Here is a 25,943-nt window from a genome sequence, read left to right as displayed (position 1 = left end):
TAATGCCAGCTAATTAAGCTTCGGTAGAACTCTTCTGATGGAGTCCAAATGTTGGTGTGGTAAAACATCCTTCCCTAGACAAATCTTCTGGATAATGAACGCTGACCATGCAGGAGAGCTGCTATTCACTGATACAGACTATATCAGACTGAGCCAAGAATAACATGCATCAAGATCTCTTCATGATCCATAGAAAGCAATGACTGATTAATATTGAGAACAACAAAATTAATTTAGATGCAAGAAATAAATACAGAGTGATGGGGACCACTAAAAGAAGGGAGAAGACCCCCAGATACCTTTCCTGAGGAGGGAATAGCATTTTTTATGATCGGAGGACGGACAGTCCTGAGATTAAAATACTGTCCTCGGCATCAGGAGATCTTAGCTCTAGTCCGTCTATTGAAATAAGTTACAGTGCATGTAAAGGAGCCAAATGCCAATAACGTCAGTATTTTACTTTATAAAAAAATGTTTTCGTCCAAATTGAGACCTACATACTAAGGTTGGGTTAAAAAGGAAGCTGCTTTTGAGTTACAGGAATAAAGAAGTGTCACCAACAGGAAAGTTCTCTGTATTTTATTGCACTGGAACTGTGCATATTTTTAAAGTAATTTTATATGCCAGTTTTTTCTAAACAGTTGATTTTATCTAGGAGTCACAAAACTCTGGCCATGGAGACATATATAGAAAGCAACGACAAAATTTCAGTTACACTAGTACTAATGGCACCACTGCAATGTCTCCAGTAGTCTGCTTTCATCCTGCTCATTCTTTATGGAACATTAGCTAGCCCCCACAGTCCTCTCTGCTCTACAGCCCAATCCTGGAGCCCTCTCATCTCAGCCACAAATTACCTGGCCAAAGAAGACCAGCTAGATAACATTATTTTTTAGACCAGAGGGCATCCTTTTATTACCGCATAAGCCCAGGAGGGTGACCATAATGCTTTATATAGTGATCCTAACTTTGCTAACCTAGGAAGTGAGAGGTTTCAGTGTAAGAGCCGTGTTAGTCTGTATTCGCAAAAAGAAAAGGAGGACTTGTGGCACCTTAGAGACTAACCAATTTATCTGAGCATAAGCTTTTGTGAGCTACAGCTCACTTCATCGGATGCATTCAGTGGAATTTTCCACTGTAGCTCACAAAAGCTTATGCTCAAATAAATTGGTTAGTCTCTAAGGTGCCACAAGTACTCCTTTTCTTTTAGGAAGTGAGAGACTCTGCTTTCTACATTGTTTTAGGGAAAGATGGCGATTTTTTTAAGGAGATGATTTTTCCTAATGTAAGTGATATACTGTTGGTTTTTAAAGGAGGAGGGAGGGAAATGGGTACTGTAATGACTTTACACGTCATTTTCCAATTAGCTGTTTTTTTCTGTGCATTGATCTTTTTATGTAAAAGGAATCCGTTTCATTTTTCAGGGGGAAAATTGATATTAATAGTATAACTAGATACAGCTCTTTCACTTTTTGGTATGAACTGTTTAGTAAAAGAATGTCCTTTACAGACATTAATAAAACTTTTAACTTTCTTTGGGCGGTGAACAGGTGTTTATTGTAACCCAGGGACGAAACAGCTTTTTTAATGGTATATTGGGCCCAACGCGCTATAAAAGTAATCCAGAATGATTTAAAATTTACCAAGCATATTTGAAAAATAAGGAAGAAACGTTATCCAGCTTTCCCTCATACTCTGCTTATATTTAGAGCAAGCACACGCACAAAACCAAGAAAAAAGTCTCCCTGTTAACATCTAATAGCCATGATATGTTATTATCCACCATACTGTTGAGATGAAACATTCTGCACCAGCTTCTCAGCTGGTGAGGTCCGTGGAGCTGTACTGATCTACCTCATCTAAGCATCTGATCTTCTGACTTTTAAGGCCTGTGCCCAAACATTCTTATTTTCTTGCTTGCTGTTTGCTGCTTGTTCCTGAAGCCAATTTGACATCTCGTTCATTACAAGCAACAGAAGAGACATTTGAAGACAAAGTTTCCAGAAGCTAGAGACCTCCTTTTACATGCAAATGTGCACATTGTGTGCACATCTACAGCAACCACCCATACAAATATGACAGTAGCACGCATAAATGGGTAATTAGACATCTACCCCTCTGCACAGACAAGGCCTGATCCTCCTCTCACTGTCATCACTGTGCATCGGCAGTAGCTCCAGGTGTGAACCTGGCATATTGGGAGAATGAAGCCTATCCTTACCTAATGTGCACAGACAATTGTAATAAGTGCATGTGCAACTCCAGGTGCACATTTGCACCACACATTTCAGCACACTGACCCGCAACTCCCATTTTCCAAAAAGCGGCTGTTGATGTCTGTACAGACAGTTTTATCTATGGCTAGTTCACTGGAATTTATAATGAAAATTAATAGGGGCCCTTACTTTTTTGTTCTTTTCTCTTCTTTGGCAGCATATATATCTGCCTAGCAATAAAAGTAAATGACAGGCCTTTACAAAAGTTACTCCATAATAGCAACCAAAAAAATGAATCATATGCAGTGTGTATTTTACTGATAGTTTTCTGTTTAAGAGAAATTAGTCAATGGCCCATAAGTAATCTTTTCAGGGAGTTTTTTTACATACCAATTGATGTGGGCATTTAGAGGGAAGTGAATATGTGTATGGAATCTAATCATGCGTACATGAAAATACAGTGGGATCAAGATGGAGAACCAATCCCCCTTGATCCTTTTTCCCTGGCCTATTTGCCCCTTATGGAAGGATGGGGAAGAAGGAGGATGTAGCAGGGATTCTGACACTGGCCTGCCTTCTGATTGGCTGCGTGAATGCCTGCTTTCAGAACAACCTTTCTATTGGCCATCTATAATCCTAGTGGACCTAAAAGTAGTCACAGATAGGGATCATGCCCCTTGTTTCTGCCCCACAGTGGACAATGGTGCTCCTGCCTTTTTGCCCAAGTTCAAATTTTCTCAATTCTTTTGCTCGTAACCACTATTGCAGCTCGTTTTCTGTATGGGTGATGCTTGTCTGCAAGGGTATCTAACTGATCTTCCTTGGGGTGGAGGAGACATGCTGTTTAACCACGGCTGTTTCCATTCACTTTGGGTATCAAGAGATGTGAACTCAGTTTGATACCTCCTATTTCCTGTGCACATGCAAGCTCACAATTTTTAAGTATGTTTGCCTTTGAGAGCGGGATCCTTCAAGCCAGTTAGATAAGTTAGTAAGTATTTACCACCAGTAAGGGTGAAACTTCCAGACTTCCTTATCACAGCAATCTTTTCCTGGTAAATTTAAGAGAAATTAAGGGCTAGACATGAGTGGGTCCATTCTCTCCACTGCAGAGCTGCGCCCCTTATACTTGCATCAGCAATCAGACTGTGAAGCCAGTTTGCTAAGCAGGGCTTTGGTAGGGTATATCTACATTGCAATTAAACACCAGAGTCAGCTGACCCGGCTCATGGGGCTCGGGCTGCAAAGCTGCCATGTAGATGTTTGGGCTCAGGCTGGAGCTTTGGCTCTGGGACCCCATGACGGGAGGGGGCTCCCAGGGCTCAGGCTGTAGACCAGACTTTGGGACCTGGCAATGGGGGAAGGTCCCATAGCCCAAGTTCCAGCCCAACCCTAACATCTACACCACAATTTTACAGCCCCGCAGCCTGATCCCAGTTTGCCAGCCACAGGTGTTTAATAACAGTGTAGATTTACCCATAGTGTCTTTGGGAAAAGATATGGAGAAGAAGAACGGGATGTGCTTATGCCCAGATTCAGCTTGCAATGCCTGTGGGCATTCATTGCAGTAATTTATCTAAATTAACCTGAGGCAATCCCTGGTGGCAATCCTGCAGGAAGTTCTAAGTGAATGTAGGGGTCCACCCATGTGGAATTCCTCATAGGATCCGGGTCTAAAATGGTGTGTAGGTAATCTTCTTCCACCCATGTCTGTGATGATTGACAGACACAGTCTAGCTGCCCTTGCCACTTACAGAACAATTTCCCACCTTTCTTTTTTTCATGAAGAACACTGAGGCAAGATTTTTTTCTCCTGTGTTGCTGTTTTCCCCCCCCCTTCACTGAACAGAAAAAAGGTCATACCTAGCAGAACAAAATGTTCTTGCTAAAAATGCATAATAAAAACTGGGAGAAAGTTTGATGGAAGAACATTTCTCTCTATTAAAATGGTCTAACATGTACAGCAGCTCCTATGCTATGGTGAATGGAGTTCTTTGTCTAGGTGTTTTTGGTATCTCATTTGTTACACACTGTATTTATCACAAGGTGCTGCAGTTCCCAGAATAAGTGTAAGATTTTACTGAGTAGCACAATAAGTAAAGTAGATCTCGCACCCACATCAGAAATCAGAATGGGTAAGAGTGTTCTCAAAAGGAGCTGTGAATGTAAGATACCCTCTTAAAGATTTTCACTTCCTTTGTAATTAATGTAGATATTTTAGGAACGGGAGAAATATACATCTGTACCTTTCCCTTGGCCTTCTGCACCCTTTTCCTCACATTATCTTTCCCAGTGTAAGAAACATCCAAGACCATCAAACTAAATGTGTCTGGATTTTTTTAACAAACACCTTTTAAGAATGTTATTCACATTTATGTAATCTAGTCTCCTCCTCAGATCTGAGTGATAAATACCAGTGCCTTACCTTAGAGTAATCCATTTATCTACAGTACCACCCTGCCTGTTTAGATTTAGCAGTCATTACTTTACACATGTGACATCAATCTACATGTTATCAGTGTAAACAGTTTGTATAACAACGTGTTGCACATTTTATTGTCCTGCCAGCAAAAAAAAAAAAAGGTACTTTGTGTACTGCATGCAACCAAGGTAATCTAACTGACACCATACATTTTACAACACAGCCACAGAATTATATGTAGCCCAGTCTGCAACATCCTAACACAGCAGGCCTTGCAAATTTTACCACATCATTAGTTTTGTAAATATATTTACAAAGACTGCCAGTTTTTCTTTTAGTTATTTAAAGAAACCTGCTGGTTAAATTAAACTGAATTTCAAATACACCTAATTAACTTGGGGGAAAAGATTTCTTTGGCTCTGGTTTGATAATCAGATAATTGTCTTGCAAAGGTCAAGAGAATGGCATAGCTTTCAGAGCCTGAACAAAGGCACTAGCTGTAGTTTGCCAAATGTGGTTCCTGTATTGCTCCAGTTCTCTTTGACTCACCTATTACTAATATCCCATGCTATACTTACATTATAGGTCCAACTATTTCAACAAAGCTGTCATCAAGGAATGACCCGGAATAAAATATAGTGCAGAAAAAAGATGGCATGCTCATCAAACTCCTAAAATAACCTTCCTAATGTAAGAAGGATCATCAATTAAACCCAAACTTTATATGCTATTCTGGATATCTCAATGTAAATAAAAATGAAGATGACACTATCCTGCCATTGGACCAGATTTTCAAGATATTTAATTCATTTTTTCCCCAATACCAACTAATATCTCAGGTCAATAGTTTAATAAAACTCTATGACATTTTACTGAAAGTAAATGACATGTAGGGGCCAGTCCCTTACTCATGTAATCACGAACTTCAGTGCTGCCATTCATGGAAGAAAGAATTTCTCCCATGAGTTAATGACTGCAGGATCAGATCCTACAAGTGGGCATCCTTAGTCTTATAATAAAGCAGGTCTGCACTGCATATATGAAACACCCAATTCCAGTCACAGAGGTGGGTTTACAGCTTCAGAGTAACAATGTCAACTTTAAAGAAAGAAGGCTTGACCAGTATCAGCTAGCAGGTAGTTGCTGGGAAACAAAACAGAGGGAAATTTTCTCCCTACTGAGATTTCCTGAAAAACATGATTATGACCTAAATGGATAAACATAAATTGTCTTTCTAAAAGAAACAGACGCTATCTTGCAGAGATTTATGAATTTCATGTGGTCAAAGGTATAGATGCTTAATGCTATAAACAATACTTTTTGCCATCCGCTGCAGTATTCATCCATCTGGTGATATGGCTAATAAACTTTGATTCTCACATCACAGGTAAACTGTTTTGGAAATAACCCTGGACCAATTACTGAAGTTACTCAGTGTGTACACAGAGCATGTACGCTGCCACAAATTCAGCTGTGTATCCTCTGGCACTTTGGTTAATCTGACAAAAGTGTTAGTCATCTGGCAGTCTTAATGGGCCAGATCTTACAGACCTTCCCTATGGCTTGAACTTGCAAAGTTCTGAGTGCTGCCTCGGAACTGCTGAGCATTTTCTGCTCCTGCTGAATCAAGGGCACAACTCACAGGAAGGATTTAGCACTTTTAGACTCAAACTCTTCGCTTTGGCAACACTCCCATTGAAGTTACCACGACTGCCAGTCTAGGTTTGCACCAACACATAGTGTATGGTTGCTCTTTCTTCTATGCCCTGTTAGAAACAAACAGTGTGCGCCAGGCGTTTGAGCACCTAGTTAGAAACCAGGCGCTCCTGAGTTCTAATACTAACTCTGTTTCTTTCATATGGCAATAGTGGATCAGTGAAAGCAACTGTGTGACTACAAACCTTGGGCAAGTTACTTGGTCTCCCCCTGTAAAACAGAGATGATAATAATACAGTTGACTACCTCCAGAGCTGGTGTGAGGATTGATTAAGGTCTATAAAGCACTCTGTAAACTTAAAGAGCTGTAGCATGGGTAGGCATTATTATTATTATGAGCACTGTGATAAGAGATATTCGATAGCTTGTTTACAATGGGACACTCAGAGAGTCTTCTCTATTTTGCACTACTTAGCATGTTGCAGCAATGATTCCTTTAAAAAAAAAATCATAAAACTAGAGTCCTGAAGGGAAAGCTACAGTATAGGTTAACTGTCAAGGTAGGTCATTTCAAACCCTAACAAAGTATCCCTTTAATTTACACTGAATAATTGTGCAACGTACTCCATCCTAATAACATCAACCTTGGGTGTGATAAATAGAAGTTGTAACATGGAGACTGCAAGTAGAGGAAAGCCCATTACCAGCTCAGAAATAGTGAAGGGGGCAGCACATTTGGTACTTAGCACTTCAAATGTAAATAGCATTGCTCTTCTTTAAAGGATTCACTCTATTATGATTTTTCACTTGGAAACATGTAAACTCTTAAATGGGGAAAAATGCTTTTTCTTGTCATACAAAGAAGGTAGTTGCAAAATGACTTACCAAACTCATCACATACACTTTCATTTTCTATAAGAGTTGGGTGATCGAATGTATCCCGACAGTAAAGGATTTGGGGGTTCTTGCTGATTACTGCAATGCCACCAAGGGCTAAAACGAACTGGTCTGTTAGTATTGAAGATGGCTTGTCTTGAACACGCTTTAGCATGGAACGATATCGACAGTACTGTGGATAACTGAGGATTAGCAAATTTGAATCTTCGTCATCCTCACCTGGAAGAAAAATATCTAAATTAATTATATTTAATATTACACAAGGAGTAATGCAAAAAAACAAAACAAACAAAAAAAAACCCAAAAGCAAATAAGGGAATGTATACGTCACTTCTGGGGCACAAACCAGCTCCCATTGAAGTCAATTGCAAAAGTCTCATTGATTTAAATGGGAGCAGGATTAGGCCTTCTGCTCTTCAAAGTTCTATCTTCTGTAGGAAAGTATTTTTCAAACACAGAGAAGGCCAACCAATAATACAGACAATGATACATTCACACCCTTTTTTCTTACAGATTTAGGCCCAGACTCTAACACTGTTACTCACAATGAGTCTGACCTTACACCACTGGAGTAAGATACTACTTGACAAGTGAGGGTGGCAAAATCTGTCCTTAGCTATTCTGAAAGTGATATCACACTTCATGAAGTTTGTTGTAAATGCTTTAATAGAGATATTTCATGACCATTTGTACTAAATTTCTATATAGTCCTATTAAACTAGTCTTTATACCTTTAAAGTCTTTTTAAAGATAATTAATTGATCACTATGGATCTTCTTTCACCCTCCTTTGAAATATCTAGTATTGGCCACTGTCATTGACAAGATACTGGACTAGATAGGCCATTGGTCTGATCCAGTCTGGCAATGCCTGTTATCCTAAGCAATCCCACCAGATGGAAATAACTTTCCTCACATGAACTGTAAAGGTAGTACCTCAACAAAACACATGTACAATACAATGCAGTCAAATGAACTTCTCCATAGCTTTCTTAATTACAGATCCAAAATGGAAAACATCCAAAACTGAGATTTCCATTCTGTTATGTTTTAAACAACATTAAGCATCAAGGTAGCTGATTTAGAAAGATCACAATAACGTCTGATCTGGTAACCAGTGGGAAATGTAATAGCAAATGACAGAACATATGAAGCAACAGAAGGCATTGGTATGACCTTTGCAGGCCACTGTCCTGCTGTATTTCTATTCATGTTCACTTAAGTCCTCACACTGATTAGCGGGATCTATCTTTCTATGCCTATCTATTGAGATGAGCTATAGTCTGTAGTTTACACTTTCTAGTCTACTGCTTCATTACTGAGTAACCTAGCCACTATTTCGGTCATCAACCAGATAATTAAATATTTAATCACATTACCAATACCCACATAACCTTTCTTCTTCTTAAGTGAATAGTATGCTTCAAATGTTGGAAAGAGCAGTAGGAGAAATCCTGGTCCCACTGAAATCAAAGGTAAAACTCCTATTGAGACTATTTTATTCTTCATGTCTACAGGTAATGCTCATTTTGATTAAGTTTCTAAAGCAGAAATACAGAACTTTTTTAAAAGTATGAAATGTGTGTTTTGAGTGGTAATATGGAAAAAAATAAATACTAACATACTTTAGACTTTCTCCAAAACTCTACTGTTATAGATGAAAGCATTATTTGAAAAATCAACATTACATGTTAAGCTGAAAGTACTAGTTTTACAACAGTTCTTGAAAACAATCACTTTCCTAAGTACTGAGCCTTTTCACCTCCTCTGGCGTCAACAGAGGAAACCAAAACCATTCCTTTTGTCTACATGCATGGGTAATACCTTTTGGTACACACCATCTGAATGACTGTTCTAAGAAAGGTAGACTTTGTATCTTTTGGTCAGTTAGGGTGTGGCATGATCTTTTTATTTATCCCATGAGTGAATGCAACAACATGATTGTGAAAATAGCACCTTGCTGTATGTGTCGTCTCTCCTCATTCATAAGAGCCCCGAAATCAGGATCAGGGGCCAGAGTCTTCAAGAGACAGCAAGCACATGATCCATCCTTGAGGTACAATGAAAGTTTAATGTAGGCCTGCTACTGCTGCTCTATCTCTTCACAGAAGTATTGGTGAATTAAATCTGTTGATCAGACAGCACTTTTCTTATGCCAGGATGTGGTCAGCCTTTGTAACAAGGTGTATATAAATATGCCTCCCATAAGTCTTTGTAGCAAACCATTTGTTTCCACTAAAATGTATAGTAAGTCACTACACAGAATTCTGTACGCTGTTTTGGGCTTGATGAATGACATTTTAACTCAAGCTGATTCCATCAAATAAAGCCAAATCACCATTTACAGAGCTGTTATTCTACATATTTGTTGCTTTAGCTATTTTTTTGCTTCTTATGCAATTCGTAAGTGCATAAACAAACTTGGATGGAAAGCTAAGCAGGCAATAACTGTCGCCAATACATGCTTTGTAATGCATTTTCCCCTTCCCTATTCACAACAGGTTCAACAGAGAAATCTAAGAATGGATAAACTGCACTTTTTTTTAGTGAAAGACAAAGAGTGTTCCTAGAACAAAGATTTTCTTTCACCCACACCCACAGGAGCAAAGAAAATCAAAGTAGATCTAACCCCAAGAAAATAGACCCCGCCCCCCCAAAAGGAGTTTTCTTCTAAAAGAATCTAGTGTAGATGTCATCCAATTCCATTAGTGTATTTGGCTGTACTTGTCTGTATAAAAGAATCAGAACGAGTTTGCTGCCGCTATAAACTGATATTTAAACAGTGATAATCACTTACCCTTAAAATAAGGAAAAATAATTTTATTTTAAAAATATTTCATTAAGCTCTTATTGAACAGAAGACGTTAAATTACTGAAGCTAATTTTAGTTTCAATAATGAGAACTGTACATAGTAAAAGATTATACCTACAGTACATTGCTTGTAAGGCTTAGCTGAAATTACTCTAATCCTATACTTATATCATAATTACATATTTAATAACCTCTTTCAATGTCAATTTTTCATTTATTTATATATTTCAAGTTCAAAACAGATTTCTGTAGAGAAATGGTAATTACAATGTGTGGTTCCATCCGTGCTTTGCAAATATTAATACTAACTATATATGTATAGATTTAATCCATATAGTTTCTTTGAAGCGGTGGGGCAGCTTTGGCATGGTCTGGCATTCATGTTGAATTGCACGTTGTTCAAGTTGTCTTTGTATGAGCTTCAGGGAACACCAAACACAATGAATCTATGCAGCATTGACTTTCCAAATGAGTACAGCCATTTTTGATCTTTCAGATCAAAAATTACTTACAGAAAGAAAAGAGATATACAGAAACTTGCTTTTTGTTTGCTTGTTTCTGAAACATCAGACTATAATGGTTATTGCTAACCACCATAATCTACTTCTAACATCAGTAAGCTTTTTTCTTTCTTTAGAAAGACCTTCACACCAGGATTTTATAGAGCTTGATGGAAAAAGTATGCATGTTCCTTCCTGCACCTAATTGCCTCTACTGCAAAATCTGCCAAGTATTTTGCCCTTTAGTTCTTTTAATCGTATTAGTGTGAATACATTTTGATGCCAACAGAAACAAACATTTAAAGATTTTTGCTTAAAAGGTCCAAATAGGCCTATGTTAGAAACACAAATTCTCCACTTCCTCCCCGAGTAGATGTAGTTATTTTTCAAAAGAAATATGAATGTGCTCTTCTCATAGGACTAAATGTCTAGTTTCAACCCAATTTAAGCAAAATAATGTCAATATTCACTGCTCTCACAATGATTTATGCTACCTTCTGTTACTTTATTATATTAGACATTCCTTTCTCTAAGCTTTATACTTTCACTGTGCTCCTAGCAACCAAGCAAAGGCTGAGCACCAACTTTATGTACGTGGCACAACTCCAGATTTCACTGTTATTGATAATTATATTGAAGTTTCAATTTAATTGCTACTCTGTTGTGACACAGAATATTTTTCATAATAAGACAATTCTCATTTGCTGCCCATTCATTTCTGATATTACTGAAAATGAATTTTTATTCCAGAAAACAGAAGTAGAACAATGATACAGATAAGAGTACATACATCTGTTACTACCATTACCAACACTGTAATGTGAAGCAAAAAAAAATTGTGAATATAATTTCTCGGAAGGTAATTTTCCTTTCAGTCTAAGTGCTCTTAGTCATCTTACAGTTGCTCAATGATTTCCTGTTCTAATTACAAGACATTATACAGAAAGGCGTTTGTAAAAAGGAAATGTGCTAGAGCATAAGACTCAATAGCTTGAATTGGCTGGTAGTATTTAAAATTCCAAACTTGTGCATCAACTTTATCAATTCTCTGTTTCAGCTTTGTGCAATGTGTCCTACCACAAATCTAAATATCTCCCCCAAGGCAGTTAAGTTAGCACAAATGTATACATCAAAGAGGAAAATACACTCGCAGCTAAACTGCTGAAAAAAAGATCAGTTATTTTTTTCTCACTGAAGCTGTTAAATTGGAGGCAAGCCAAGGCAAGGAGTGGAAAATATTAAAAAGTAAAGAGCTTGATTAAAAAGAGACAGAGAGATTCAGTCCTAAATCTAAATGAATGTGCCACAAAGTATTTCATAAAAACATACTGTGACGTAAATTACACATCAGTATTGTACTGTTGTGGTTATTTTGAGAAATAGTTTGTACTGTAAGTCAGCTGGTAAAGCCCCACCCTTAATGATTTTGTAATTCTCTATACAGCAATCAACTGAAGCAGTCATGAAATTGCCAAGAAGGAAAACAGACAGAGCTGTAGAGTATGTAATAAAAAGATAATGTACTTTTAACATAACAGAACTAGAATATTGTTTTTATTAACTAAAAAACTACTAAAAGGTCCCAGGCTTGCCATTTGTTTTGATAAATGTTAACACAGGTCTTCATAAGATAAGCAATGAAAGTACTAGGGGAACTAAATAAAGTGGGACGATGCATTGGTGTATGGGCTGCAAATTGAACAAGGCAGTTATTTTGAATGCACAGTGAAAATAAAGAAAGATGCAAGGCTTTGACCATCAAACTTTTTTCCTGAATAATCTGCAAAGGAAACTATGAAGAGCATTAACACAGCTGCTTTCTTTCGTTGCAGATTGTTACAAAGAAGGCCTCATGGATGACATGCCTATCTTAATTTATTTACCATTTTCTACATACATTTATTTGGCTACATTGCCAACAAGAAGCAGAGAATCAGTAATGGATGAAAAAGTGGGAGACTTTTAATGATAAAGAATGGAAAGGGCTAGCCACGTCAACTGACTGGGACTAGAGCTTTCAATGGGAGTTGAGTGCCTGACTCCCTTAGACGCCTTTCAAAATCCCAACCTGCATCTCCACGGCCCTGCAGCAAGACTGGAGTCTTAGCTCAAAGTCACCAGCTATCACCAAGGCAGGTTAAAATGACAGGTATCACCTGCGGCACCTGGATCTGCAAAGCAGATGCATCCATCTGGCACTGTCAGTAGGTGACACAGTAGCCAGCCTGGCCCCCTATGCAAAGGCCCATATTTGGGCAGGAAGTGGCTATCTTACCTGCACCTGCCATCTGAGAAGATAATAAAGCTTTTAATAATAATAATAAATAAGATAATAAGATAATAAGATAATAAAGCTTTACCCCATGAGTGCTAATGAACCACAGAGCTGCCACCCTTGAGAGAAGGTCACTATCCTCCTATCTTTACCTCTCTGTAAAATCAGTATACATGTGTATGAGAAATGGAGACATGTGGCTGTTTCAACAAAAACCAATGACTGTGGACCATAAAGGAAGTAAAAACAAATCTACACCACGAACGTGTCCATTACAATAAAATCCAAGAGCCGTAACACAGCTGTCCAACTGGGATAAACAAACTATACACATAATTATGAAAAACAGTAGAACTATGAGAAGGGAGGGAGAAGAAAGAGCTGGTACCTGGTGTGCAAAGTTTTAAATTGACTCACCAGGTGAATAAGGATCACCATTCCTCACCAGCTCCTTCTACCACCACCCAGTCACAACTGCCTTGTCCACTGTCAGGTGTGTGCAATTGATGCAGTTTCAATGTCAATAACATGCTAAATCTCTGAGTAGTCCTGTGGGGCATGGGACATTTCTCCTAGCCAAAGAGCCCTTGCAGGCAAGTTATTGTTGGCTGGGTGGGGAGAATTAATCAGCACACACTGCTGTCCTTTCTGGTAGTCATGAAGTGAATGGATGCAATATGGACCATTTCCCTTTGTCCGAAGAAATAGCTGTGACTTCAACTTCATCACCATGGGCTTCAATCAGCTATTCTACAAGGGCGAAGCATCTTCTGCGTTCTACGGCATACTGGTGATCTCCCCCCAGCCGCAAAAAAGAGGGAGCACACTGAAGAGAACTCTTAATTTCCAGCCTAACATTTCATTTCTGCTGTCTTCATTTGTTCTTGTAAAACTACGCAGTATGCCTTGGCTAGGTAATTAACTACAACACTTTTAAAATATTAATGTTTGAATTATTGCATTTAGTTCATGAAGAAATGCAAATAAAATAATTAGTTAACCCTGCTAGATGAACCTGCAAATCTTTGTTTTCAGGATTAAATAAATTTGGGTAAATTATCCACACAACAGGGATACGGCTTTGTTGACAGGACTTTTAGGAAGTAAAGCCACCCATGTTTACATGTCCCTGTTTTATGCAACTCCCCTCTGTTTGAATGCTAATGCAATCAAGAACAAAGGCAACGTATTATAGTAAATGGAATAACGTGATTTTTAATGTGTTTACTGGATAATGGCGACATTAGCAAGTTGTCCATCACAATCATTTTCCATGGATATTTAGTTGTCCTATTTTATTTTTAAATTGATAACTTCAAATAGAAAAGATATATGGCCAATATACAGAATGAAATGCAGACAAAATCTTTCTGGATGTGTCAGATGTTTTTCCCCCCATAAGGAGAACAGGGGACTAATTCACAGAGTCTTATGTCATTTCCACAACCCCTCTGTTTTCTGTAAGAACATCACTAGTTCAGAGAGTTCCTAAAATTAGTTTAACATCTGAAAGAAAGAAAACACTTACAAATCTACTGGAGACTGAAACTACTGTTCAATCCCACGGCAATGCAGTCATATAAAACCCCCAGCACTATCTAATATGTACTTAAAGCCTGGGGCTGAAGAACATTATTTTACAGCTAGTGATTTGGATCTGATCTGTTCTAGTCCTACTTAACAAAGTCAAAATTGAGTATGTTGATCAACGACTGGCAGTGGACCCACATAATCAAATCTTCCATAATATTTATCTTGTTAAATCATTTTAAATTCAAATAATAAATTCAATTTTTGTAGAAGATGAAAGAGATTTAATACTGAAAAGGAGAATTATGTATACAAGTATCCAACCAGACATTCTCATCCTTTTTTATACCATGAACAAACAACAAGCTAATCAAAACCGCAGCTCCTGAGCTCCCTCCCCCACCGAATCTTTTGTATCTCTTGGGAAGCAGGTTCTGAGGTGCTTCTAGCATTTGAAGAGGACTGGCTGACAAGCATAATAATATTCAGCTCTTATATACACTTTTCATTCATAGCCCTCAAAGTGCTTTACAAAGATGAGTAAATACCATTCTTCCCATTATACAGATACAGAAACTGAGAGAGGGCTTAAAGAAAACCTATCCAAGGTCACAAATTCTAGTAAATGACAGCGCTAGTAAGAGAATTCAGGGACGAAAACCAAGTCAATGGACGTTTTGCGATTGACTTCAATGCGGCCAAGATTTTCACCCCAGTTTTTCCCAATTCCCAGTCCAATGCACTATCCACCATTCAGCTAACATGCTTCCAAGAAAGACCAAAGAAACTGGCAAAATTCACATTGGACATAACCAAACAACTCTATGAGGTTGTTCTTGCCTATTCCACAGGTGAATTAGGCTGAGAAAATGAGAGCTGGCTCAAGACGCTCCACACTTTCCATGTTAGACAATTGCCAGCAACTCCCTCAAAGCTCACAAATCACACACTGAGGACCACAGTTTTCTTTCTTAAGGGAAAAATAGTCTGTTTGAAAATTATTTTCTGTGTCCTATCTCACCCTTACTTTACAGAATTACATTGTGTGTCTTCTTGTCCTCCTCTCTGGCCTGGGAGACGCTATCTTCCTTCTCTCTTGTCTGGTATTTTTCAGACCCTAGTTTTCATCTCCCAGTTAGTGGTTGGTAATTGCCACACAGCAGAAGCCAAGGGTGCAGAAAATTTAGCTCTTGCAAAGGGTACAGCCAAGTTCAGAAATGGGCTCTGATGTGCTCTCCTATCACCCCCCAAGAGACTGGAGTTGTATGACCCAACCCAAACAAAAGTGAAACTAAAGATTTGTTCTCTCTCTATTTTTAAAGCTATAGGACTAGTTTTGGGAATGAGTCAACCCAAATCCTCAAGGTGATAGATCATTTCAGGAAATCACACATGGTGATACAAAAGGTTTTGTCATCTGCCTTATTAGACCTCTAAAGAGAATGTAGATGGGGGAAAGGGAGAATGAAAATAGACCCATGCAAAGGCTTGCTGTTCTCTTTAGCACACTGAATGTTCTGTGTAATATGGAACATTCGAGTTATATGTACATCAGCTTTGAAAGAAATGTTTATCCTGGTTGTCTTGGTTACTGATAAGACACTTCAATTCCGCTGATAATGAAAAGAATGAATAAAAAAGGAATAAAATATAATTTGGGAATATGACGAGGCCAAGAAGAGGAATCAAGTGACATCAAACAAGCTGATTATAATTTAAATGTCTTTATTTTTCTGTATTTGCTTTTAAACAATCTAATGCCCTAATATGGCAGCTGCTTCAGTTTTAGCAAACAAACAGTAAAAATCCCTTTTAATAATGAAGGAAAAATAATATATTTTGCTTTAACTGAATTCAAACACCATTTCATTTTTTTTCTGCCGTGGGATTGGCACAGTGAACAGCCAGATAATAAGTGTTATCATTCACACAGACATAACTGAACCAGCACTTTGTAGTTAAATGCAATTCACAAAGTGCAATTTAACTGCACCATTTTCAACAGTCACTGAACACCATCCAAAGCACCAGTGAAGCGTAGTTAAATCAGGCCCTGATTCTGCAAACACTTAAGCAGGTGAGTAACTTTACTCATGTTAATAGTTCCATTGACTTCAATGGGACTACTCATGTGCTTAAAGTTGTGCTTATGCTTAAGTGTTTTCAAGACTTGGGCCATACATTGTACTTAAAAAAAAAAAATCTATGTTTTGGTCTCCTTCCATCCAAGATGCAACTTAGCATCTTCATTGCCCCGCCCTGACAAAGCAACTTTAATTTTGAGGTTGTAACTCAGTGTCATGTTGCTTAGTAGTAGGGCTTTGGGAGATAAATGGAAAATCTAATGTTTTCAAACCACCTTTTTGTCTTTCAGTGTCTAGGCATTCTGATCATGCCCAATGCTGTGGTATGCCCTTCACACTATTTCGTTAGTTGCTACATTTTTAGCTACCTACCTCAAGCTGGGGAGAGAGCACATGTGTACCTTTCTCTTATGCCAAAATCAAAATGTTTCTACAGAACCTCCAGAGCCAGTTATTTGATCAGTAGCAACAAATTTCTGCCACATCTGGGTATCCCCAGATACCCTGCCTTTGATGGTTGACCTGAGGAAACTGAGAAGATGAAGACCCACCACCAGTCTCACCAAATTCCATTTAAAGGTCCTAACCCTTGATTAAATAGGTTATGTTGCCCTTATTCTGCCAGCTTGAAACAGTCTGTGTCTCCCACACACAAAGAGAGAGACATTTATGCACCATTAGTTAAAAGGGACTGTTATCACGACCTTTTCCTATAAGGCATAATGAAGTGCCTTCACTTTCCACTATCCCCAAAAGTATGAGTCAAAAGCCTTATCTTTGTTTTTCATGCAAGAGCCCTTTCACTATCATTCTGAAAATTCAGAGGAACTTTGGCCCCCTTGAAATAGCAAGTACAGTAGCCACCACTCTCACACGCCATGTAATGAGGGGTGGAGGGTGGAAACCATCCACTGATTTAAACAGTTAAGCTTTGCTCTTGACATTTATGCCCTCTTTGAAACCCTTAATGAAATTACAACCCTGTTAATTCTTGCAGGGTATAATTTATTTAGTATACATAAAAACTGCCTTTTACACGATTTACAGTTTACAACACACAGGCAATATCTGGCTCTGTATAAAAATAACGAGCTCACTAGAGTGATTTCTCTGACACATGGAGAAGTGAGAATAATTACATTTTACTGAGTGTGTCTCATTACATTGATTTACGTAAGATTTTCAAAGCTGCAAAAATATTATTTTCAATTTCATTTGTTTCTAGCAATTCTCTGTGAAGGTGGTTAGTAAAACCTTCAGCAATCTTAATCAATATGGACCAATATTGTACCCTTCTCATGTGGACATGTGACAGAGGGATAATAGGGTCTAGTAACACCACAGTCAGGCGTTTCTTTTCTATTTAATGTTTCCGTGTGTGCCAAACATAATGTAACAGACAAGTGTTAGAGAGACATGCAGGGAGGAGGAGGAATAGAGAGCTTTAAAAGAGATCCTTACTAGAGACGCAGTATGCTTAATCTTCAACAACATTCAGTAGCAATTTATTTGCAGCCATTTTCTCTGTTAACCTTTCACACTAGAACAGGTAAGATAGAGCACAAGACAATTTGTCAACTGCCAGATAGGAACAAAAGAACCAATTTTAAGAAGCTCCAGTATTCTTTTATATTTGTTTTGCAACATTTTAATAACTTTTTGTGGAAGCCAATCAAAGAAAAGAAAAAAAAAATCAAGCTAGAAAGCAAAAACTCTGTTAAAAATATTTTACAGATAAATTCATAGTATCTTTTTCAGCGTAATTACACATTTCTGCTCTTAGAGCCCATAGTGAAAAATGCATTTAATGCTGGGAAAATGTGATTGTTTTTAAAATAAGAATAATCACACATTTCCACTTGTTAATTATTTTCTTTAGTCTTTTCTGTCCATCAACCAATCTCTATGCAACAAGTGTCTGTTATCCACTACCACCTGGGAGCATCTCTCCTCCTTCTCCATGACTGAGTGAAAATGAAGATGAGATGGAAGCAGAACATAAATTCATAAATCATAGGGCCAGAAGGAACCATTGTGATCATCTAGTCTGACCTCATGTCCCAAGGAATACCTTATCTTGAAGGAAAACAATAAAAAGGAGGAACAGAGGAAAAAGATAGCTAACATTTGCCCTCTCTTAGATAACACTGAATAGCATTTTGACAGGAAACTAAGGGATATCCAGGAAAAAGATGAGGGAGGGGGGAAAGGTACTGGATTGGGATTCAGGAGACCTGGGTTTGATTCTCAGCTGGGCTGCAGACGCCCTGTGTGATCTGTGATAAGTCACTCTGGGACACATTCTCATTTCTTTGGGGAAAGGAACTCTCCAGGCATCCACCCATGGGGTTAGGAAGGGGCAGCTCCTACATTTGGATTCCTTCCTCTGCCAAGAAAGGGGGTGTATTGGGAGGAGCAGGGGGCATGCTGGGAATGGGTGGGTATGAGGTAGAGCAGATTCATGCTATTTGGCCAATTCTTGACCATTAAAGCTTATCTTTGGTAAAAGAAGAGCCCTCAACTTCATTTTTAAAGGAATGTTTCTGCTGAATAAGCACATCTAGAGTGTCTGATGAGCAGGCAATGAAATACCAACAACTTGGCTGGAAATCTGATAAAGTGTTCAGAAAATTTATTAATTTTATTAAAAGTTAGAAAGCTTCCTTCTAAATTCCCTTGGAAAATTTTGTGCAGGTTTCCCCATGTTATTGAACATTAGTTATGCCCTGAGAGAAGTGTGATGCACAAATGGAGAGAAATAAGCACCTGACAAGTCCGCTTGGATCAAATCCTGGTCTCACTGAAAAACTAGCTTATCTATCAGACTTCAATGAGACCAGGACTTGGCTCCTTCTGATTTGTTTGTTAATGGCATCTTTAAGAGAGATGCAAGAATTCATGGTGAGAGAAGATGTGCAAGTGAAGAAAGAAATTGTTAGGTCAGCCTGAGAGGTAAAGTCTGCTGGTTAAGGGATATATGTCCTTATCGAAAGCCCATTGAAATCAATGCAAAGACTCCCATTGACTTCAGTAGACTCTGAATCAGGCACTTTACTATACCATTTGCTGTTCTATACAAAATCAGTTTTTTTGGGGTGGGGGTCTTATCAGAAAGCATCCTTTTTCTAGACTGGATGATGAACAGGGAGAGCTGGGATAGACTTCTTCCCCTGCTCTTTAAGAAAGGAGAGATGTGCCCTTTCAAATGAGAAAGGATTCAAGATGACAGGTATTGGCCATTCACTTCAAAAGAGATGGAAAGCCTTTCAGAGATCTTTCAGGCCTCATATCCTAACTGAGGACTGTTACAGGGTTACCCAGTGGCGCTGGAACACTTTTTGGAGTGGGGGTGCTGAGCTGTACCCCCCTCACTGCCCCCTAGAGCTGGGGCTGGGAGCAGGCCCATGGCTCTGGGAGGGGGGGATGTGGACAGGGGTAAGGCAGCCAGGATTCCACATGCGGGGCTAGCGGTCAGGGCGCCGTGGCTCAGCAGGGACCTTGGGTCAGCAGCGAGCCACTGGCATGGGGCTGGTGGCCGAGTGGGACTGGCGGCCAAGCAGGACCCAGGGCCAGCAGCGGAGCCCTTAGGCAGTAGCAGGGCTGACGGCTGGGACCCCAGCCAGCAGGGGCGCAGGGCTGGTGGCTGGGACCCTGGGCGCAAAACCTGGGGGTGCTACAGCACCCCCCCCCGCACCCTACTTCCTGCGCCTATGGTTTTACCGCTCCTCTGCAGAGTGCCAGGAAACAATTTCCCAGGCTGGAGGAGAGGTTGTGGTGTATAAACAGTCTGGAATGGCACCACAAACAGGTTTCCATGCATTTTACATTCTCAGGCACAGAGAGAAAAGGATTTTAGGACTGGTTATGCCTGGAGGATAAAGGCAGCAATTGTTAGTCAGAACCCACATTAGGGTGAGGTTCCTCCCACTTCTTTCTCTAGGCAAATAGTCCCTCCAAGTCTTCCGCCAGGGAGGAAGCCTCTAGTGAAATATGCCCAGGAGGGCCTGGTGAGCAAGTCTATTGGCAAAGTGAGCATGAAGTCATACCATATGTGTGTTGAACTCATGCAACAGTGCAGTCTGGTCTCTGGCAGAGAGGAAGGCCAAGGAATAGACAATCCTTCCAAAATACTATCTATTAACCTGAAGTGTGTTAATACATAGTGCTGTCTGTTTTCAAACCACTTAATGGACACTAACTAATCCTCAGAGCATCTCTGTGAAGTAGGTACATAGATAAATATTTTCTTAATTTTACACGAGATAACTGAGTCAGGGTAACATGTCCTAGGCCACAAAAGGAGTCAGTGACAGAGATGTGATTAGCTCTCAACAGTTCCTGGCTCCCACTCTTGGACTCGGACTTCTAAACTATACCTCTTTTACAAATGTAACTGCAAACTCTTGAGATAAAAGGGGGAAAAAACCCATGGAAAAATACTTTTTGTGAGGGAAGCTGCCACCAATGTGCTAGGACCAATTAGAGGCTGGGAAACAACTGAGGAGAACAAATAGGCAGCTCTCAAGGGATTGGCTATCATTTGGGTGACAGAGCCGAAGAACTGAACCTTGCACTCTACTGGATCCCAAAAATCAAGCTTCACACAACTAAAGTGATACAAGATAAGCATATTCAGACTCTGCGACTATAACTTCTCCTTTACATGTTTGCTTTAAGTAGTAGTAGGCACTTATTGTGATAGGTATTTGTCATTGCTTTAAATGGGGCATTATAGAATTCTTGGTCTTTTTTATGTAACCATAAATGTTTATGAATTTATAAGATAAGCAGCTATTTTCCACAGTTTTACTGCATTCGATTTCATTTGCAGCAGATATAACATGAAACATTGTTTCAGAAGAAACAAATGGACAATAATCCACATCGACTGTGCCTGCTTCCCAGCTGCCACATAGACTATTGGAAACGTTGCACCAAAATTATACTCTGGGTAAGACAAATAGCAAGGAAATTTTGAGACAAAGCTGCCCTGCTATCCTTATTTCAACATTCAGTGTTGCCAGCTATTGAGATTTTACTGCGAATCTCTAGGTAGTCAGTGGGAGGGGGTTTAAAGCCCCAGCCTACTGGCATCATGTGATTACATGACAATCTCACCACTCCCTCTCTCACACTTTTCTTTTTTTTAAAGTAAGTTTCTAGCCCTTACTTACAAGGTGGTTGTGGAGAACTGATTGAAAATGTGACCTCATGGCACCGAAACCTGAAGAACCTCCTCCTCCGCCCCTCCCCCCCAAAACACCCCAACATTTCTTCTTATTTCTAAATCTCCTGGTTTTTAAGCCACTCTTATGATTTTGGGAGGCCTGACTCATGGTATTTGAATGGTGGAGGCTGACAACACTGCATCACTGTCCCTCAGGCACTACAGCACACATTGCTATCAAAGGGTCCCACAACTGCAAACAATGGTACTTAATCCTGGAACAACTATGTACCCAGAAACATGCAGTGTGTGTGTGGACATAACTCACACTAGTGATGCGCACTGTAGCTGAGATCTCAGAGGGCTGCACAGAAGTCAGGTTCCCAATGTCCACTGAACCTCACCACCCTATTGGGAACAACCAGGACCAGCCTGAAAAAGCCTCAGCTCTGCAGGACCTCATGCCTCTTAGTCTAGGCTCCAGGGAACTGCCTCCAAACTTTCTGATACTGTTGCTATTCTGGGACTCATCTATGTTGCCAAATTAGTTTACTGCCTTGGGGAGCGCTCGTGTGAATGAGAAACACACTGCCTCACCATTGTGAATGAAGGTTCCACCATCAGGCCCAAACATTGCAAGTGCATTTAAATTACACACACACACTCTCTCTAAAGGTTAAATGGAGGCCTTTCTCCACTCCAGAAGATCTTGAGGTGCAGGATGCTGAGCTGAAATAGGTGAGTGGTGGTGGCCTGAGAGGTAGGTGGAAGCATGCTGTACAATGCTCTTTGGAAAGCAATATCCAGTGCTTCAGCCAGCATCTAACAGACATTAGCAGATTGACTTGGGGGCCAGGGCCCTGACTATACCCTGAACTTGCCTTTGAAACCATGGAGTGCAGATGCACCAGCTGGTCACCTAGCTTAGTAGACAAGGCATCAGTGAGTCTACATAGTGTCTGGCTCCTGCTCAGCAGTGAGGGAAATGAGGAGACTCTTCCATCATCCTCTTCCCTTCCTACTCAGTGCACTAATGCATGGGCACGGAGAATTTTCCCAATAATCTTTGGAACCTGAGTTAAACATTTTCTTTGAATTTTTTTTTAATATGCCTTTTTAACATCGTGCTTTTCCTATTCATTCCAGTTTGCCCTCTGGTGCAGGTTCAGCTCAGCCTACAGTCATCAATTTGTTCATGAACATTACCACAGGTTACAACACCTCAGAATGGTGCAATGCTAATTCTTCTCTTGGGCTAGATCATGAATGCAAGGTGGTTCCAATACTCACCCCACCTCCCACCACAATGCTTGCCTCCTAGAAGCCCTATTTTTCTGAAACATCCTACACATTTCAGGCTTTAATGTAATTCAGACAAGAGAGCTGATTTATGTGACTTTCATTTACATCATGGAAAACTGGCAATCTGGCTTCAGCAAAACTGGGTCCATTATTATTATTGTAAGTAGTAGTAGCAAATATTTATTTTATGATAGTGACAAATCAGGATTAGGACCCCATTGTGCTGGGTGCTATACAAACACACAATCTCTGTTACGTTCCTTTTCTTATGAAAGGAGTTACATGAATATTGACACCCAAAAGATCCCTGTAGAACTGAAAAGGATGTATATACAAGAGCGGTAACAGCAATGGTCCTGTGTTTCTTTATCCAGAAACTCTCCAGTCAGCGTATTTCTGACTCTTACTATGCAGTTAAGTGAACCAGGGCCCTTGAAAGAAGCGGGTGTGATGTGCCAGTCCCCATAATGTTAACTAATCACTTGTGCTAAAGTAATCATAATTTTTGCTACTATAATATTCAAGGACTAATTTTCTGTAACTGTAGCCTACATAAAACATTACTAATTTATCACAGAAAAACTATTTATGCTGTGCATTATCAATTTCAAATGGTGATGTTTAAGTATAGGTTTGATAAACTGTACACTGTGTAATGCAGCTGCTTTGCATTTTGAATCCTTTATTTATAGAACAAGTCAAATTAATAACTCAGAAATGTTGTTTCAGGGAAAGTAATGGACATACAATAAAACTATTCATTTCCTAAAAGGTCACTCTAGGAGAAGCATACATTGTTTAGAAGCGTACCAACAATGCTATTATTCCACAGAATAGTGAAAATGTATAATAAGCAGTTAGTGCATATATTTGCGTTGGAGACCCTGGGCTAATTTAAAGTACAATTTCAAGGCAATCAATCATACTCTAAAATTACTTCATTTTCCAAACTGTTTACACTTTTAAAGTTACAAATCCACTTTCTGCTATTTCAACTCACGATTTACAGCTACAGATTTAGACTGCCTTGGCTTGCTGCCAAACTCTAGTCATGAGGGAACTAATGATATGAACAGATCAGTGTTTTATAATGGAGAAAAGCGCATGTAAATTTCCAGTATGTCTGCAAGTAATCAAGGCATGCTGACTATAAATGAGGCAGTCTGAAATTTATTTTAGGAGAAATATCTTAAAGCTTCACTTTTTATCTTGGCCCCCCCCCAAAAAAATCTTTTAAAAGGAACTTCAAGATTACTCAAAATTATTCTAAGTAAACTGTTATACAAACAATATGTTAAAGAATAGTACAATAGCTAATTTCCTTTTGTGGGTCTATCTTAAACAGATCATATCCTTATCATGGCAAGCTGGAACATTAAATTCTCTAGTTCATGGAATCAAAACAGAAGAGTGCTTCATATTACATTTTACAAAAATGAACCATTCCCTACAAACAAGGTCAGATTTCTGGAATGCCAGAGGTCTACATGTAAGTGGGCAGGGGAGGAGGGAAGGATCCATTTATTCCTCTCTCTAAAAATAGTGGGAAACTCTACTAGGAATTTAAATGTGTTTTAGTAGCCAAAACACTTGAAAGAAAACAAGAAGTCCCTCAGGCAATGATACCTAAATTAAATATGATCTTTATTGTTTCATTACAGCGGTGTAGCCAAATAATGACTTTGTGTTATTGTACAAATAATGCAGGATCCTCATTTTCTAGTGGAAATAATTACCCTATTCTATCATATTCTGCTTGCCGTCAAAATGTCCTCCTTTGTTGTCACTGGGCTGTGGCTCCATATTAGGCTTAGAGCCGGATTTAGCAAAGGGCCTTTCTTCAAAAGCCAAACCAAGCAGGCATATTCTAACCAAACAGTGGCTTTAAGAGTGAAGCTAGAAATATTCTGACATCGTACTTCATGAAATTCAATCCACTACGATGGATATTTCTGTTAGAGCTTTATTACATGCCTAACCTCAATTGTATAATTGTATGGGGCCAGAAACAATAAGCTGGCATTGCTTTGTTATAGCATCCAATAGATTTAAGATACCTATAATCATAAATCAACATACTTATTTGACATACCGTCATGAACTAGAAAAGACAAGAAAAAATAAAATAAACTAGCTACATGACGGGTTTCAGAGTAACAGCCGTGTTAGTCTGTATTCGCAAAAAGAAAAGGAGTACTTGTGGCACCTTAGAGACTAACCAATTTATTTGAGCATAAGCTTTCGTGAGCTACAGCTCACTTCATCGGATGCATCCGATGAAGTGAGCTGTAGCTCACGAAAGCTTATGCTCAAATAAATTGGTTAGCTACATGAGAATCTCATTTTGCTTTCTGGGGACTAAAGCTTTTTACTGGCATTGATTCCCAGCAACATTATGGTTGGCAAAGCCTCTCTCCTTAGATAAAATATCAAGCACAAATATAAAATATCTAGGTAAAATATCAAGCACAAATATAAACTATTTCAGTGCCAAAGATTAAAAGGCAATTTCTCCATTAAGAGTAAACTTGTAGACTTTCAATACAATGGTCTGTGCTATATAAAGGAATCCTACAACTCTATATTATAATGAATACGTTTGCATTACAATTGCTCAGGAATTTTCAACATGACTAGGATAACTCAGTTTTGGAAGGTGGGCTTGGAATTAGAGAGTGCCTGATCCAAGCCCACTGAAATCAACGGGAAGACTCCTTCAGTGGTCTTTGGATCAGACTCAGAATATCTAGCACCACTAGTGACATTCAAAGTAATGTTTGTGGTGTTGGAGGGAGATGTGTCAAGCCCCTCCTTGCCTCAGAAGTAGGGCAATCTGAGCATCTTTGCCAGGCTTGTGAAATACTTTGCAATCAACCTGCCATTTACCCCACAAAAAAAATAATATAGCACCTCCTGGCCGACCTTTCTCTGACTCTTGTCCACTATACTTATGCCCCACAATGCAGTAGAGCGAAGGAGCAACACAGTCTTATAACCAAAGAGGTAAGAGAATTGGGAATGTCCCTCTTTTCATGGACTGTCCGCGCTGGTTTTACAGAAGACTCTACTGGCTCCTCATTTTT

At 39.2% G+C, this 25,943-nt stretch overlaps 1 protein-coding gene across 1 annotated transcript in view; it reads right to left on the bottom strand.

The window, feature by feature from the left end:
- ARID5B (AT-rich interaction domain 5B) overlaps window positions 1–25,943 on the bottom strand; it is a 147,383-nt gene that overhangs the window by 76,069 nt on the left and 45,371 nt on the right. The window contains exon 4 of the mRNA XM_073353422.2: window positions 7,180–7,410. Coding sequence (XP_073209523.1) covers window positions 7,180–7,410 — 231 coding nt within the window. The remainder of the gene's footprint in view (window positions 1–7,179; window positions 7,411–25,943) is intronic.

Source organism: Lepidochelys kempii, chromosome 7, assembly GCF_965140285.1.
Source record: "Lepidochelys kempii isolate rLepKem1 chromosome 7, rLepKem1.hap1, whole genome shotgun sequence".
Lineage (NCBI taxonomy): Eukaryota > Metazoa > Chordata > Testudines > Cheloniidae > Lepidochelys > Lepidochelys kempii.
This window is presented reverse-complemented; position numbering and strand designations above follow the sequence as displayed.